Genomic DNA, 14,931 nt, shown 5'->3' with positions numbered 1-14,931 from the left:
GTCCCAGCAGATGCGATTGTATCGGAGGGCTTGGCTGTAGGCTATGGTTCTGGGTGGAAACTGGAGGCATGTGAGTACATGTAGTGGTCAGTGGGTTTGCAATATAGTGTGGTGTTTAGATGTCCATTTTGTAGCTGTGCTGTGGTGTCCAGAAAGTGAACCTGTTGTGTTGCTAGTCCCAGGCTGCACAAAGTTGAGTTTCAAATTCTGATTCCATCAATTCAAAAACATAAGTCTTAAAAATACTGAGACCAGCTAACATGGTTGTCCCATTTGAAGCATGATCACATAAGCCTGAAGTCTGTCCAAGGGGACCCTGCTGCCATAGATTAGCCTGGCAGCCTCTAAAATCAGATTTCGATCTCTCTCTGGAACTCCCTGGGCACTTTATTTGTCAGTCTTTAACATGTTAGCTAATAGGAAGGAAAAGATGTACCTAGGGGGAGATCTGAGGCTGCCTTTTCTTTTAGCTTAGCTAATGGCTCTCAGTTTGTTTTTATATGGCAGTTGAGATAATGTAGCTTTTATAGAATGGGCTTTTAACAGTTATTGGCTGTTTGAAGAGCCCAGTGGGTTTTAACAGTAGAGGATGCAAACATCATCAAGAAAGGAGAGTTTAGAGAACTCTCACCTAGAGTCATCTAGTGGTGGTACTCCTCTGGTAGCTCTTAAATTCATTGCCCTTGAAGAGGCTAGTTCTCACCTGCCTTGGCCACTGCCCTCCACCCTCGTCCTTACTCCTCTCTCTTTGATTTGGGATCAGTTTTTTCTTGCTCACTCCCACTCACTTTGAAACTCTCCTTTTCTCAGGCACCATCGCTGACCGGGCAGCCAGGCGCTGGACAGGGAAAAAAGATTGGTCACAGAGGGGTTGATGCATCAGGTGAAACGACGTACAAGAAGGTATGGTCTGTTGGAGGTTGGTGCGGAGTGGAGAACATGGATAACCAGAGAAGCCAGCTTTTCTGTGTTCTTTTTTGTGACTAAGCACCAATGTAGAACTTTGTTTCTGGACTTAATGTCATGCTTTTTCATGCCTCCATCCAAGCTTTTTCCACCCTAGGGATGTGTTGAATTGCAATTCCCATTGGCCCTAGACAGCATTGTTGGTGAGCAATGGGAGTTTCAATCTAATAACATCTGAAAGGCCATATCTTGTCCCTCTCTGCCCTTATTGTGGCAGAGTCAGAATCTTGCTTTAATGACCTCCTGTTTAACTATATCCTCTATTGGCTACCCCAGACCACATCCACCACACTCAAAGGGGCCATCCAGCTCGGGATCGGCTATACAGTGGGAAACCTCAGTTCCAAGCCCGAGAGGGACGTCTTGATGCAGGACTTCTATGTAGTGGAGAGCATTTTCTTTCCCAGGTAATCTGACACTGCAAGCTTGGGAATAGGGGTTGTGTTTGTGTTAAGCAAAACAAAGGTTTCTCTGTATTTCACACAATTTCTTGATGCATTCATTGTCATGGCTCTATCATAAGACCTCCTGGGAATTGTTTTAATCAAATGCTGCATTGAAGAGCTCTATTCTCAGCTAAACTACATCTCCCAAGGTTCTCTGAATAGCTTTATACATCTCCAAGGCTTGTTGCAAAAAGGGGGTGGTGTGTGTGTACGCACACTGTGCTGGAGGTCTCTGGTAGAAAACTATTAAGTATCTCACTAGCCTACAAATCCCAGATTTGCCTAGGATGAAGCCATGACAGTTGAAATGATGTAATAGTTCATTAACACTTTAATAGTCACATAAATGGCATTTTTGCTGATCTGGCTTGAACAGGCCTAAAGATACAATTTCCCATCTCAGAGCAGGGTGGGGAAGTCCCCAAACGACAAAGCCCATGGGGAGCGGGATGTATTGTCGCTATCTTTGGTTTTAACAGCAGAAGAACAATAGTTAATACCATTTGGAGACAGAGGAGAGGGCTTCACTTGCTCTGTGTGTTTCCTTTCCAAATACAGTGAAGGCAGCAACTTAACTCCAGCGCACCATTACCCTGACTTCAGGTTCAAAACATATGCACCTGTTGCTTTCCGGTATTTCCGAGAACTCTTCGGCATTCGTCCAGATGATTATTTGGTATGTTTCCCCTTTCTAGGGACAAATCTGTTACAATCTAGAGCCAAACAATCTCTTCTGGCTTCAAATGCTGGAGGGTGACTTTGGCAGTCTGCCTGTCCTTTCCCTTTCTTGGTAGACACAGCTGCGCATGTCACAGAACCAAAGCTTTTTGGATTACCACTCCCAGCATCCCCTAGCCAATTGTTGTCCCCCAAAATAACTTTTTAAAGCTCTGGAAACAGCCTGTTCTGCACTGTCTGTACTAATCTTTCAGCTGTGGTGAGGAGGGACACTATCCAGTTGTCAGTGTTGGCTTCTGCATGTGAAATGGATGGGGGATGATTTACTATCTTGTCTTTTGCCTGTGGCAGCAAAATGTCTGGGGCCAGTCTTGCTGGCTCCCAATTAAAAAGTAGAGCCAGAGATCCATTTGTTTTGCCCTTAGATGTGATGTGGAGGAATACTATCCAGTTGCCAGTGCTGAAGTCTATATGTGAAATGGATGGAGGGATTGCTATCTTGTCTTTTGCCTCTGGCAACAAAATATCTGGGGCCAGTCTTGCTGGTTTCTAGATTAAAAAATGGAGACATATAATCCCAAAACATCTAGGTTGGGGCAGGTTAAGGAAGTGTAGTCTTGGAACTGAGAAAGATTGCATTTTCTTTGCTACATTATCAAGCAGATAGCCATGTTAGTCTGTTTCAGCATAAGAAGGAAAGTGGGAGGGAAATCTAGCAGCACCTTTGAGACAGCACAATTCAGCATAAGCTTTCATGAACTCCCATCTGCTTAATCAGACTGCGATTTCTAGAAGTCTTCCATGCTGGCTGTGGGATTCTGGGAGTTGTAATCCCCCAAAATCTGATTGTTCCCAGCTCTGGATCCTACCAGAGGGGAGTGTCACCCGGTCAGACCACCACCATCCTGCCCCTCCTTGCCATAGCTCTGTTTCCCTCAGGAGAATGAAGCTGTGGCAAGGAACCGAGCCTGGAGGAAAACTGAGCTGTGACAAGACAGTGCAGGCGGTGTGTGTGTGTGTGCGCGCACGCACATGCACTTGGCCTGGCTCCTTGCCATGGCTTGATTCTCCCCTGAGGAAAACTGAGTCATGGCAAGGAGGAGCGGGGGCCACATGTGCTTGGCCTGGCTGAGCCTGCCCTGCCTCCTTATTGAATCCCCATCCCTTCCGGTTCTGAAACCCCACTCCTGCCCTGTCTGGTAGCCTCGCCCCCCACACCGGAGGATACCATAACAGGGACGCCACTGCCTGCTGGGTTTAGTTTCCTGTCTACTCTTAAATGTTCTCTTCTCCTTTTTTGCCATCAGTATTCATTATGCAATGAACCCCTGATTGAGCTGTCCAACCCTGGAGCCAGTGGGTCTCTCTTCTACGTTACCAGTGATGACGAGTTCATAATCAAAACCGTGATGCACAAAGAGGCGGAGTTTCTCCAGAAGCTGCTTCCAGGCTATTATATGGTGCGTGCCAGAAGCCACCTCTCGGCCGTTGTTGGTTTGTAGCAGATGGACCGCTCTGCCGGTAGGGAGGACTGTTTATAAGTTGAAATGTGAAGGTTGAAATAACAGGATCTTAAGAGCTGGAAGGGACCACAAGAGTGATCTAGTCCAACCCCTGCCAATATAAGAAGGCACAACTAAAGCACTACCAAAACATGGCCATCTTGTGGCAGACTGGTAAAAATGCCTCCCCCACTCCCTTGGGAGCAAATTAATTTTTTTGGCAGGGAGTATCCCCTCCCTGTTTTCTGGGGGGGGGGGGGCAGTCCTCTAATCCCAACAGTTGCTCATCCCTGATCTAAATGCATGTCAAGGTATTATTTCTATTTTCCTTGTGTGTGGAGGTGGGGGTGGGGGGTGGGTTGTCAACTGTGGAAGGCAGGGGATCTCCAGGAGACTTTGGAGGTCTATACTCTACCCCCACCCCAAAATCAAGTTTGCCCCCAAACATTCTCCAGGTGGACTATGAATCACACAAAGTTACGGTTATTGTCATAATCATAATCATTTACACACTGCCCTTTTCCCAAGATTGGGATTCAAGATGGCTTACAAATTAAAACGTAAGCTGTTGGAACAGAGGACTTGTATGAGTCCTGTAGCCAACCCCAGTCCACACTCTCGTTGGAGTTTTTATATCAATTGAAGTTTTTAAACAGGATAAAACCTCAGGATGACCTACAACCATGTGGAGTAGATCTGTGGGAACCCAAGTTCATATCATGCTGTGCTAAATTCTGTGAAGGGAAAGGTGGAATGAAACTGTTACACGTTTTATCAGACGGCAACAGAGGGATGGAAGAAAAGCCAGGACATTTCAGTGGCTCTTCTGGGAAAGTGTTTCACCTCTCCTTTTACTGCTGCCTAAGAGTAAACCTTCATCAGGCAAGAGCAAGGGAAAAAAGAAGGGAGAACCACTCCACTGTCACAGCTCGCAGTCAACTTTTGTGACTAGCCAGCTCTATCAATCTTTCCTCTCCCTCAGTATGTCAGCTGTGAGGGACAGGGAATTAGGAAGGTACTGGTCTTTATAACTCACCCCCTTTGAGGTGTCATTCAAATTTGCTGTGATGAAATAGGATGGGGCATTTGTCAGGGCTGGTGAAGACACCTGGCATAGGTGGACATGGGTGGACTTGCCCAATGATTGACTTGCTGCCCCAGCTTCAGCTCCCCATTTCTTTCAAGACATCTGAGGAGTCTGGACAGCATTGGGCTGTCACATTATCTATGATTCAGCCCCCCAAAGTTTAAATGAGTCCAAAAACTAGCCTGTTAATGGCCTAGCTCTTGCTGTAGCTGGGGCTAAGATCTACTCCTACCTCTTATGTTCAGGCTTGACCTGGAACTGGGAGGGACTCCATCCCAGTCATCTCTCCCTCAGTGGATAAAATTTGCAATTAATTAGCATAGGTCCTGTTAATCTGACGTGGGAGGAAACAACACAATATAAGATACCTTCCCATCAGTGTTGAAAAAGCAGAGTTACTTGTCTGCTGAAGCCTTCATACTGCCACTTATTTACATTATTTTTCCTTCAATTGTCTCCAGAACTTGAACCAGAATCCCCGAACGCTGCTGCCAAAGTTCTACGGCCTCTACTGTGTCCAGTCTGGGGGCAAGAATATCCGAGTGGTGGTGATGAACAACATCCTGCCCCGTGTGGTGAAGATGCACCTGAAATATGACCTCAAGGGCTCAACGTACAAACGCCGGGCATCCAAGAAAGAGAAAGAGAAGTCAAGCCCCACCTACAAGGACTTGGACTTCATGCAGGACATGCCTGAAGGCATCATGCTAGACACAGATACCTTCAGTGCCGTTGTGAAGACACTGCAGAGAGACTGCTTGGTAGGTCAAGGGGGAATTATATATTCAAAGCATCCCTAAGCTATCTTTTAAAGCACATGGGAGGAAAGTGTGACCCATGGGCTCAATGTATCTTTTGAATCCCACTCCTGAAACCCCCTACTAGTCCTCAATGTCCCTTTATTCTTCCAATTTAATATATATATATATTGCCATGAGTTCCCACATGCACAAAACATTTCCACCTGGGCAGCCTCAACATGTTGGAGCTGTTTCAGCGAAGGGCAACAAGGATGATGATAGAAGTGGAGAACAAAATAATAATAATAATAATAATCATCATCATCATCTGGAAAGATGGAGGGAGTTGGGACTGTTCATCCTGGTGAAGGGAAGACTCAAGGGGGACATGATGGCCCTCTTCCAATATCTCAAGGACTGTCCCAGAGTGGAGGTGGCAGGTTTGCTGACCCAGAGGGTAGGATCAGATCTAATGGTTTTAAATTACAGGAGAGTAAGGTTTGTGAAGTCAAAGGCTTTCATGGTTGGCATCCATAGTTTTTTGTGGGTTTTTTGGGCTATGTGTTTTGTTTGAACATCAGAAGGAACATAGCAACAGTGAGAGTGGTGTGACAATGGAACTAGTCACCTAAAGAGGTGGTGAGGTCTCTGCAAAGGCTTTTATTTTTGTTGACATCCAAGCTATTTTTGAAAATGACTAGAGAAAGATGCTAGACAGCTATCTGATAGGAATGTTCTCATTGGAGTTTGTACGTTGAGAGGGCGATTGGACCAAATGGCCAAGTCTATATTTCTATTATTTTACCCCCTTAATTACCTCCATTTCCATCATAATCCTTCTCAAAATGGCAACAGGAAGTGACGTGATGCCATTTTCAATTGCCATTTTGAGGACTACAGATGAAAATGGAGGTATTTAGACTTGCTGTGTAAGCGGCTACAGCCTGGTGGGGCACCTTAATTGATCCAGGCTGCTACCTAATTGCCCACCTAGGCTTAAAAGCCAACCATCTTCCTGAAGAAACAATTCAAACAGTAAATATAAATAGCCATGGGTTTTTTAATGAATGTTTGAGTGAGCCTACTGGTTCGAAAATGTATAAAAGTGCAAGTAGATAAATAGATACCACTTCGGTGGGATGGTAAAAGTGTTCTGTGCAGTCATGCTGGCCACATGATGATGGAGTTGTCTTTGACAACGCTGGCTCTTCGGCTTAGTAATGGAGATGAGCATCACTCCCTACAGTCGGACATGGCTTGACAACCTTGTCAGAGGGGAAACCTTTATCTTGAGTGGAATACAATTTCTAGATACCAGGAGACAGTGAACAACATTAATGTTATTCACTGTAAAAGCCAAGCTAAGAGCTTTTTGATAAGGTCATAGACTGCCTCAGAGGGTAGTGACCTCTCCTGCCTTGGATGGGCATCTCACAGGAGTGGTTTAGTTGTGTCTTCCTCCATGGCAGGGAGTTGATCTAGATGGCCTTCGGGGTCTCTTCCAAGTTAGATACTGTTATCTAACCATCCATTATGAAGCCAAGCCCTCCCTCCAGTCCACCTGCCTTGGTCCAGGCCTTGGAGGTAGAGAGGAACTGCTGGACCTCATCCCCTTCCCCTCCACCACTCGCTTCTCCTTTTGTGTCATGTCTTTTTAGATTGTAAGCCTGAGGGCAGGGAACCGTCCAATTAAAAAGATTGTATGTACAGCACTGTGTAAATTTACAGCGCTTTATAAATAAAGGTTAACAACAACAACAACAATAATAATAATAGTGATAGAGAGGGAGACAGAATTTTGCCATCTTATTATTCCATCCTTTAACTGGAGATGGTGGGGGTCAGACCTGGCACCTTCCTTGTGACTTAACCCCTGAGTTACAATCCTTCCAGTTTTATGATCTTGGCCACGGTGGTACATTGGGCTGCAAAGTTAACTATGAAGCATAACTGATGAGTTTTCCCTCATTCCTTTTTTTTCCTTTCTCCTTTATTTTGTCCTCTGTTTTTCCAGGTGCTTGAGAGTTTTAAGATCATGGACTACAGCCTGCTACTTGGAGTGCACAACATAGACCAACAGGAGCGGGAACGACAAACAGATGGTGCCCAGAGCACTTCAGATGAGAAGCGCCCCATGGGCCAGAAGGCCCTGTACTCTACGGCCATGGAGTCAATCCAGGGTGGAGCTGCCCGTGGGGAATCCATCGACACAGATGACACGTAAGTGGAATTTGAGCGGCTGAAACATTGCTCCTCTGTAGGAGTGTCACTGAAGACATTACGTGTGTTAGATGTAATGGAGCTGCCTGTCTTAAGGTTGTGGTGTCCTGTGTTGATTTGAGAATTTTGGACTGGAAAGTTGGAAGTGGCAAAGTTTGGGAAAGGTCTACTTGCAAGTGAGGGGGAATCAACCTGGGAACTATGCTTTTTGGTCTATCTAGCGCAGTACAGTGACTTGCTACTGACTGGATCGGATTCAAATTACACGAAAAGAGAATCCACCTAAACGTTAGGAAAATGTTTTTAACTTTAAGATATGTTCCACAGTAGAATCAATTGCCTTGGAGAGTGATGGACTCTTCTTTTTTGGAAGTCTTCAAACAGATGTTGGTGGGCCCCTTCCAACTCTGAGATTCTGTGAGTAATTCTGTGATTCTATGACTGGCAGTGGTTTTCCTGGGTTTCGGACAAGATTTTTAAGTAGCCCTGTCCAGAGATATCTAGGATCGAACCTGGTATTTTTTAATGCAGAATTGATGCTATGACTACTGATTTCCCTACTGGTTCCAGAATGGTAACTTGTTGCAAACGTGTTGCAAATGCACTAGACCAAGGACATCATCCACTTGTGTGTAAAACCTTTCTTACCTGACCATAGTTGAAAACTGTATTTATCACCCAATCACCATGCCCACAACTTTTGCCTCTATTGCAGTTGATGTACACAAACCCATTTTGGAATATATTTCTGTCCAAATACATATTTTTGGAATATATTTCTCCATTGACAAAGTTGTCAAGTCTTGTCCGACTGTAGGGGCAGTGCTCATCTCCATTACTGGAAAGAAGAAGAGCCCTCCTTCTGACCACCATCTTGACGGGGAGAGACGCAGGCCAGCAATAACAGGCCTTGCCTGGAAAGAAGAAGAGCCCTCCTTCTGACCACCATCTTGAGGGGGAGAGAGGCCTCCGAGAGAGAGCAGATGTGCTGGACTTTCCCCCTTCCCTACTGTCATTCCCTTCTCATTTTGTGTCTTGTCTTTTTTAGATTGTAAGCCTGATGGCAGGGAAATGTCTAATTCACACATTGTAAGCCGCTCTGATAGCCTTAGCTGAAGAGTGGGGTATGTATAAATACATACATACATACATACATACATACTAAGCCAAAGAGCCAGCCTTGGCAAAGGCGACTCCATGGTCATGTGGCCAGCATGACTGCACAGAACGCAGCTGGTTACCTTCCCACCAATGTGGTGCCTATTTATCTACTTGCACTTTTACATGCTTTTGAACTGCTAGGTTGATAGAAGCTGGGACTAGTGATGGGAACTCACTTTGTCACGCAGTGTCTGGTCCTCGAACTGATGGTCTTGCCATCGTCAGAGTTAGCATCTCTGAGCCTACTGTCCCATGAAAGTTTCTAAAAAATTATTTCCCACAGTTAGCCCCATAGGTGCTCCAAGATTCATTTATGTCTTATTGTGTTGAATCAGCCTAATATGGCCATGTCTTTGAATACTGCCCATTAGACTTACTGATCTTGGTGGCTGGGAATCAGTCAGTGTTTCTGAACATGATCTTTGCCACCGCCGTTCCTAAGAAAGCCAGCAATTCTACACGCTGCCTTTTTCACTGGGCTTGCTGGTTTTCTGTGTGCATGAGATTCATAAGAATTGGGGTGGAAAGGGAAGATGGGGAAACATTCCAGAATCTTTCCAGTATTGTGTCACTACACTAGCAGGGAGGAGTAGTATGCAGAGTGTTCATCAGCCTTTTAATTCTTTGCAGTGGATCAGCTGACTCTTTGCAGTGACAAATTTATATGTGGCTTATTTAATTGCAAATTGCAGCTAACATTGTTGCTGTCAAAATATGCTTACTCCATTCTCAAAAAGAACCCTGTGGCCTTCTACACATTGCCCCTAATTAAGTCGCACTTGCTTATTTAATTGCAAATAGCAACTAAAATTGTCATGGTAAAAAAAACACCCTGCTGTAACCCTAAGAAGCCTACAGATGTTGTCCCTAGTCAAGGCTGTATCTAACAGAAGGGCCTCAGGTTCCCCAGTCTTAAGCGAAGGAGAGAAAAAGTGAATAAAGGGTTTTTTTTAAACAATTGTTGGAAAATCAAAAGGGAAAGCAATTGTGCTGACAGAAATGCACTTGATGCAAATCAGTTTATGTAACTGTTTTCCATAGGATTTATTTATATTTAATCCTGTTTTAGTTGTATGAAGAAACATTCAGTTGTGTAACAGAAACAATGGTATAGTCTCGCCTTTCTCTACCTCCCTTTCTTTTCTAATTATTCTGGTTGTCAGATTCTGTCATGTTAGGTTTTTTAGTACAGAAGATCTGATCTTTTATGTGTGTGTTTTGTTAAGGTAATTCACACTTATAATGTGCATTTCTTTATACCAGAGCTAGGAAATCATAGAATCGTAGAATTGGAAGAGACCACAGGGGCCATCCAGTCCAACCCCATTCTGCCATGCAGGAAATCCAAATCAAAGCATCCCCGAAAGATGGCCATCCAGCCTCTGCTTAAAGACCTCCAAGGAGGTAGACTCCACTACACTCCGAAGGAGCATCTTCCACTGTTGGAACAGCTATTTCTGTTAGGAAGTTCTTCCTAATGTAGAGCTGGAATCTCTTTTCCTGTAGCTTGCATCCATTGCTCCATGCCCTATTCTCTGGAGCAGCAGAAAACAAGCTTGCTCCCTCCTCAATATGACATCCCTTCAAATATTTAAACAGGGCTATCATCTCACCTAATAATCTTCTTTTCTCCAGGCTAAATATCCCCAGCTCCCTGAGTCGTTCCTCATAGGGCATAGTTTCCAGGCCCTTCACCATTTTAGTTGCCCTCCTTTGGACACTCTCCGGTTTCTCAATGTTCTTTTTAAATTGTGACGCCCAGAACTGGACACAATATTCCAGGTGGGGCCTGACCAAAGCAGAATACAGTGGCACTATTACTTCTCTTGATCTAGACACTGTACTTTTATTGATGCAGCCTAAAATTGCATTGGCCTTTTTAGCTGCCACATCGCACTGTTGACTCATGTTCAACTTGTGGTCTACTTGGACTCCCAGATCCCTTTCACACATGGGCGGGGTACAGACCGCCACCGCCGGCTAGTCCGTAGGGGAGCCGGAGCCTCCACACGGCCCGACTCCCACGCGGACCGAAAAAGAAGCTCCAAAATGGAGCTTCTTTTTCCGTCTCGTTTGCGACGTAGCAAGGCGCCAGGGGCGCACTCGCTATGTCACAAGGGACGCGACGTGTACGGACGCTCAGTGTCCGATACGCAAAGATGGCGCCGGCCTTGTAGAAGGGCCGGCGCCATCTTGTACGGACGGAGTCCGTACTAGGCCCAGGGGCATCTAAAAGAGACGCCCCTTTTTTAAAATGGGACGTCCGGAGGACGTCCCAAATGGCGGTGCAGAAAGCACCATAGTTTCATTCAGCCAGGTGTCCCCCATCCTATACCTGTGCGTTTTATTTTTCTGCCCTAAGTGCAGTACCGTACATTTCTCCATGTTGAATTTCATTTTGTTAGCTTTGGCCCAGCTTTCCAATCTATTCAGGACATTTTGAATTTTGATCTTGTCCTCTGGAGTATTAACTATTCCTCCTAATTTGGTGTCATCTGCAAATTTGATAAGTATGCCCCCAATTCTGTCTTCCAAGTCATTGATAAAGATGTTGAATAAAACTGGCCCCAGGACAGAGCCATGTGGGACCCCACTGGTCACTTCTCTCCAGGATGAAAAGGAGTCCTTGTTGAGCACCCTTTGGGTTCAGCCAGTCAACCAATTACAAATCCATGTAACTGTTACCTTGTCTAGCCCACATTTTACAAGCTTGTTTGCAAGAATGTCATGGGAACCTTGTCAAAGGCCTTACAAATCGAGATATACTATATCCACAGCATTTCCTTCATCTACCAACCTAGTAATTTTATCAAAGAAAGAGATCAGATTTGTCTGGCATGACTTCTTTCTCTGAAACCCGTGTTGACTTTTTGTGATATGGCATTGCCTTCTAGATGTTCACAGACTCTCTGTTTAATGATCTGCTCCAGAATCTTTCCTGGTATTGATGTCAGACTAACTGGACGATAATTGTTGGGATCCTTTTTTTCCCCTTTTGAAGATGGAATCATTGGGCCTTCAGATGTTTTGAACCATGCACCATGCTGGGTGGGGCCAGAGCTGGGAAAAGTTTTGGGCTTCAACTCCCAGACTCCCCCAGCCAGGATTTGTACTTTTCTATAAATGGATTTTGCCCCTTCTTTGATGGATGATGTATATATGTTTGATCTTTCAGTGTGTAAGAGTTGATTTACAGTGGAATTGACTCCCTGGGAAAGTGGTGGACTATCCTTCATTGGAGGTTTTACCAGAGGTTGGATAGGCATCTTGGGAATGCTAGATGATAACCACACATGCACAAGATATGGACTCATACCCTTGGAGGGAACCACAAGGGTCTTATAATCCAACCCCTTACCATGTAGGAATCTATAACAAAGGTTTGGATTAGATGGTCCTTGTGGTCCTTTCCAACCTTCTGTGCCCTGTGCATGTGTGGTTATTATCTAGTCATATTTTTGTCTTGCCTTTCCTTTTCTGACCTCAAGGCAGCATATGTAGCCCTACTCCTCCCCAGGCTTTTTTCTTACAACAACAACCCCGTGAGGTGCGGCATGTTGAGAGAACAAATGACTGTGTTACCTAAATTGCAGGGTGTCCCGATAGGGTACTCACAAATTGAATTCATTGGGAAGTCAATTTAATCCAATAGAAAGCAGCGAGAAAGCTTTGTTAATGGAAAGCCGGGATCTCCGACTTTGTATAATGGTTTGAAACGCAGAGAACTTCTAGAGGTGTTTTCCAGATTAATTTATCTTATTTAAAAAGAAGAATCCACACTCACCAACACACTCTCTCTCACACACACACACAAGAACTAATGATGAAAAGATGTAGGTAACAACAAGTTGCAGGGTGGCTAAGAGGAAATACTATGCCAATCCAAAGCATCGCTCTAATTGTGGGGTCACTGTAATGAGGATGGCTTGGTAGCCGCCCGTGACCCGTGGTGTGGCCAGTTACTGAGGTGTCCAGCTGAAATCAAACAGAGATTCTGTCCATCTTTAAACTAGACCAGTTTGCTAGTGTCTGGGCACATGTTTTTATATCAAGAAACATATCCTGAGGGCAGTGTTTCAGGAGTTGCTAGGCTTAAGTGACTTTCCCAGGAGAGAAGAATAAGGTGTGATATGCAAGAATATCCAGACAATTGGTGTGAATGTCCTCAGACAAAGAGAGTTTCATTCCCAGAAGGAATCTCCCTTTGTCTGCTGTATTCAAAGAATCTCCAGCTCCACCTCACTACCACTACTCCCTTAGTGATGGGATTATGCCAATTCCGATCTTGAGAGATCCTGCTGTGGCTAAGTGTCTTTGACTTCTCCCATACTGAGCCATACTGTCCCGATATGGTATGTCTGGTTTCCTGCACTGGGGAGCCACCTTTTTGGCTGCTTGCCAGCAACCTCCCTGTTTGATATTAATTTGATATCAAGGGTCATGAAGGGGTGACTGATGGCTGGTTCCTGGGTTACAACTGGGTTGGGCCAAAGTTATTTACTGGCAGTTTCCTGACTCAGTGGCAGGTAAAACCCGGCTCTCTCTAAACCCAGTTTAACACTACACCACTGTCCTGTGCCTTGTCACCTCTGGAAACCTAGACCTGTTCTGTTCAATAGACATGTGCCCTGCTTTAGTGTTTCTGAAGTGTGCATCTTGAACTGAATAAATTGCTGCTGACAAACCATATCTGTTCTCTTTTCTTTTCAGGATGGGTGGTATCCCAGCTGTGAACGGCAAAGGGGAACGCCTGCTCCTGCACGTTGGCATCATTGATATCCTCCAGTCCTACAGGTAAGTAGTTTGAACTTCACATGGCTTTGAAGCTATTCCACTTGTGACATCACCTATGTACCCTGGCTGGCTGGAAGAGAACTTGTCCATATTGTCAGTGATATCAAAGCAGAATCCATCCCCACCTCCATGAGCTTTGTCATTCTATCAAACCCATTTTTCACGTGCTATCTTAGAATAGAATCTTTGAGTTGAATGGGGATGCTACTCCAGCATCTTGTGATCTTTTGTTGGTTTCACAGATTTTATTTGTCTGCTTCTCTCTCTTTTCCTCTGTCCCCATGATCTAGGCTCATCAAGAAACTAGAACATACGTGGAAGGCTCTAGTTCATGATGGGGTGAGTTTTGGTTGAACAAACTACTTGGAGCACTTTCATTAGCAGCTCGCCATCTTCACTATCTTGTTACTGTGGCATCTATGAATGATGGGCTTCTACCCCAAGGACCATACAGTTTTTTGTTTTGTTTTGTTTATTAGAAAAATATTGTTAAACTCCAAATGCAAAAATAAAGTTGGGGGGGGGGGAATAAGGAGGGAGCAGAGTGTGGGTAACATTTGACTGTCCTGCTTGGGGATTATGAGATTTTTTGCAGTTGTAAGGGCATACAAGCTCCATAACTGCAGGCTCCAAATGCAATTCCAAGATACAGGAATCACATTATAAAAAATTCATAACATCAGAGGTATTTCTAATATCAAGTTTTCTAATATCAAACACTAATATGGTGTGATATTCTAGCAAAAAATGAGCCATCACTGGTTGTGCCTGCATCATAACATGCTTTTAGTCTATGCTTTTAGGCCCCTTGCTCCTCCTTGTGCCTACAAGCACATATACCCGATGCTAGTCTCTTCCCCATACCCATTTTCTTCAACTGCCTTGATGCAAACCTTTACTCCCTTCCATTTAATTATAGTGGACCCTTTGTATATGCGGGGGATCCATTTTGGTCACAAACACACACATGTATGAGAAAAATCACCTATGCTCAAGTTCCATTAAAGTCAATGGCTGCACGCTCCTATTAACACAGAACAGGTTTAAAACACATCAATAAAACAAAACAGCCCATAGCTGTTAAAACCTGCTCCATAAATATATAGATTAATTGCTAAAGGGATACTAAGAGAAAGGAGGTTTCTGTTTGCTGACTAAAGGGCAATAGAGGAGGAGGCCAGCTTCCTTTGGCAGAGAATTCCTGAAAGTAGCACCAGGGAAGCCTCTGAGTATATATTTGTTTTCCTCTTGGCCCTTCCTTCCTTCCCTCCCTTTAGATTTTTAGATTGCAAGCCAGTTGGGGGTCTGAAAGAATTGCTGTCAGTTTATATTGTGTA

The 14,931-nt window shown here is 44.6% G+C and overlaps 1 protein-coding gene across 7 annotated transcripts in view; it reads left to right on the top strand.

Annotated features, from left to right (window-relative positions):
• Positions 1-14,931, top strand: part of PIP5K1C (phosphatidylinositol-4-phosphate 5-kinase type 1 gamma) — a 56,725-nt gene that overhangs the window by 18,773 nt on the left and 23,021 nt on the right. For all 7 annotated transcript variants that reach the window (XM_042478946.1, XM_042478942.1, XM_042478943.1 and 4 more), the window contains exons 3-10: positions 811-903; positions 1,243-1,373; positions 1,971-2,088; positions 3,398-3,550; positions 5,141-5,440; positions 7,434-7,639; positions 13,511-13,594; positions 13,885-13,933. In XM_042478946.1, the coding sequence (XP_042334880.1) occupies positions 811-903; positions 1,243-1,373; positions 1,971-2,088; positions 3,398-3,550; positions 5,141-5,440; positions 7,434-7,639; positions 13,511-13,594; positions 13,885-13,933 (1,134 nt within the window). The remainder of the gene's footprint in view (positions 1-810; positions 904-1,242; positions 1,374-1,970; positions 2,089-3,397; positions 3,551-5,140; positions 5,441-7,433; positions 7,640-13,510; positions 13,595-13,884; positions 13,934-14,931) is intronic.

This window comes from Sceloporus undulatus, chromosome 7 (assembly GCF_019175285.1).
Source record: "Sceloporus undulatus isolate JIND9_A2432 ecotype Alabama chromosome 7, SceUnd_v1.1, whole genome shotgun sequence".
Lineage (NCBI taxonomy): Eukaryota > Metazoa > Chordata > Lepidosauria > Squamata > Phrynosomatidae > Sceloporus > Sceloporus undulatus.
Note: the sequence above shows the minus strand (reverse complement) of the source record. Positions and strands in the feature narration are given on the sequence as shown.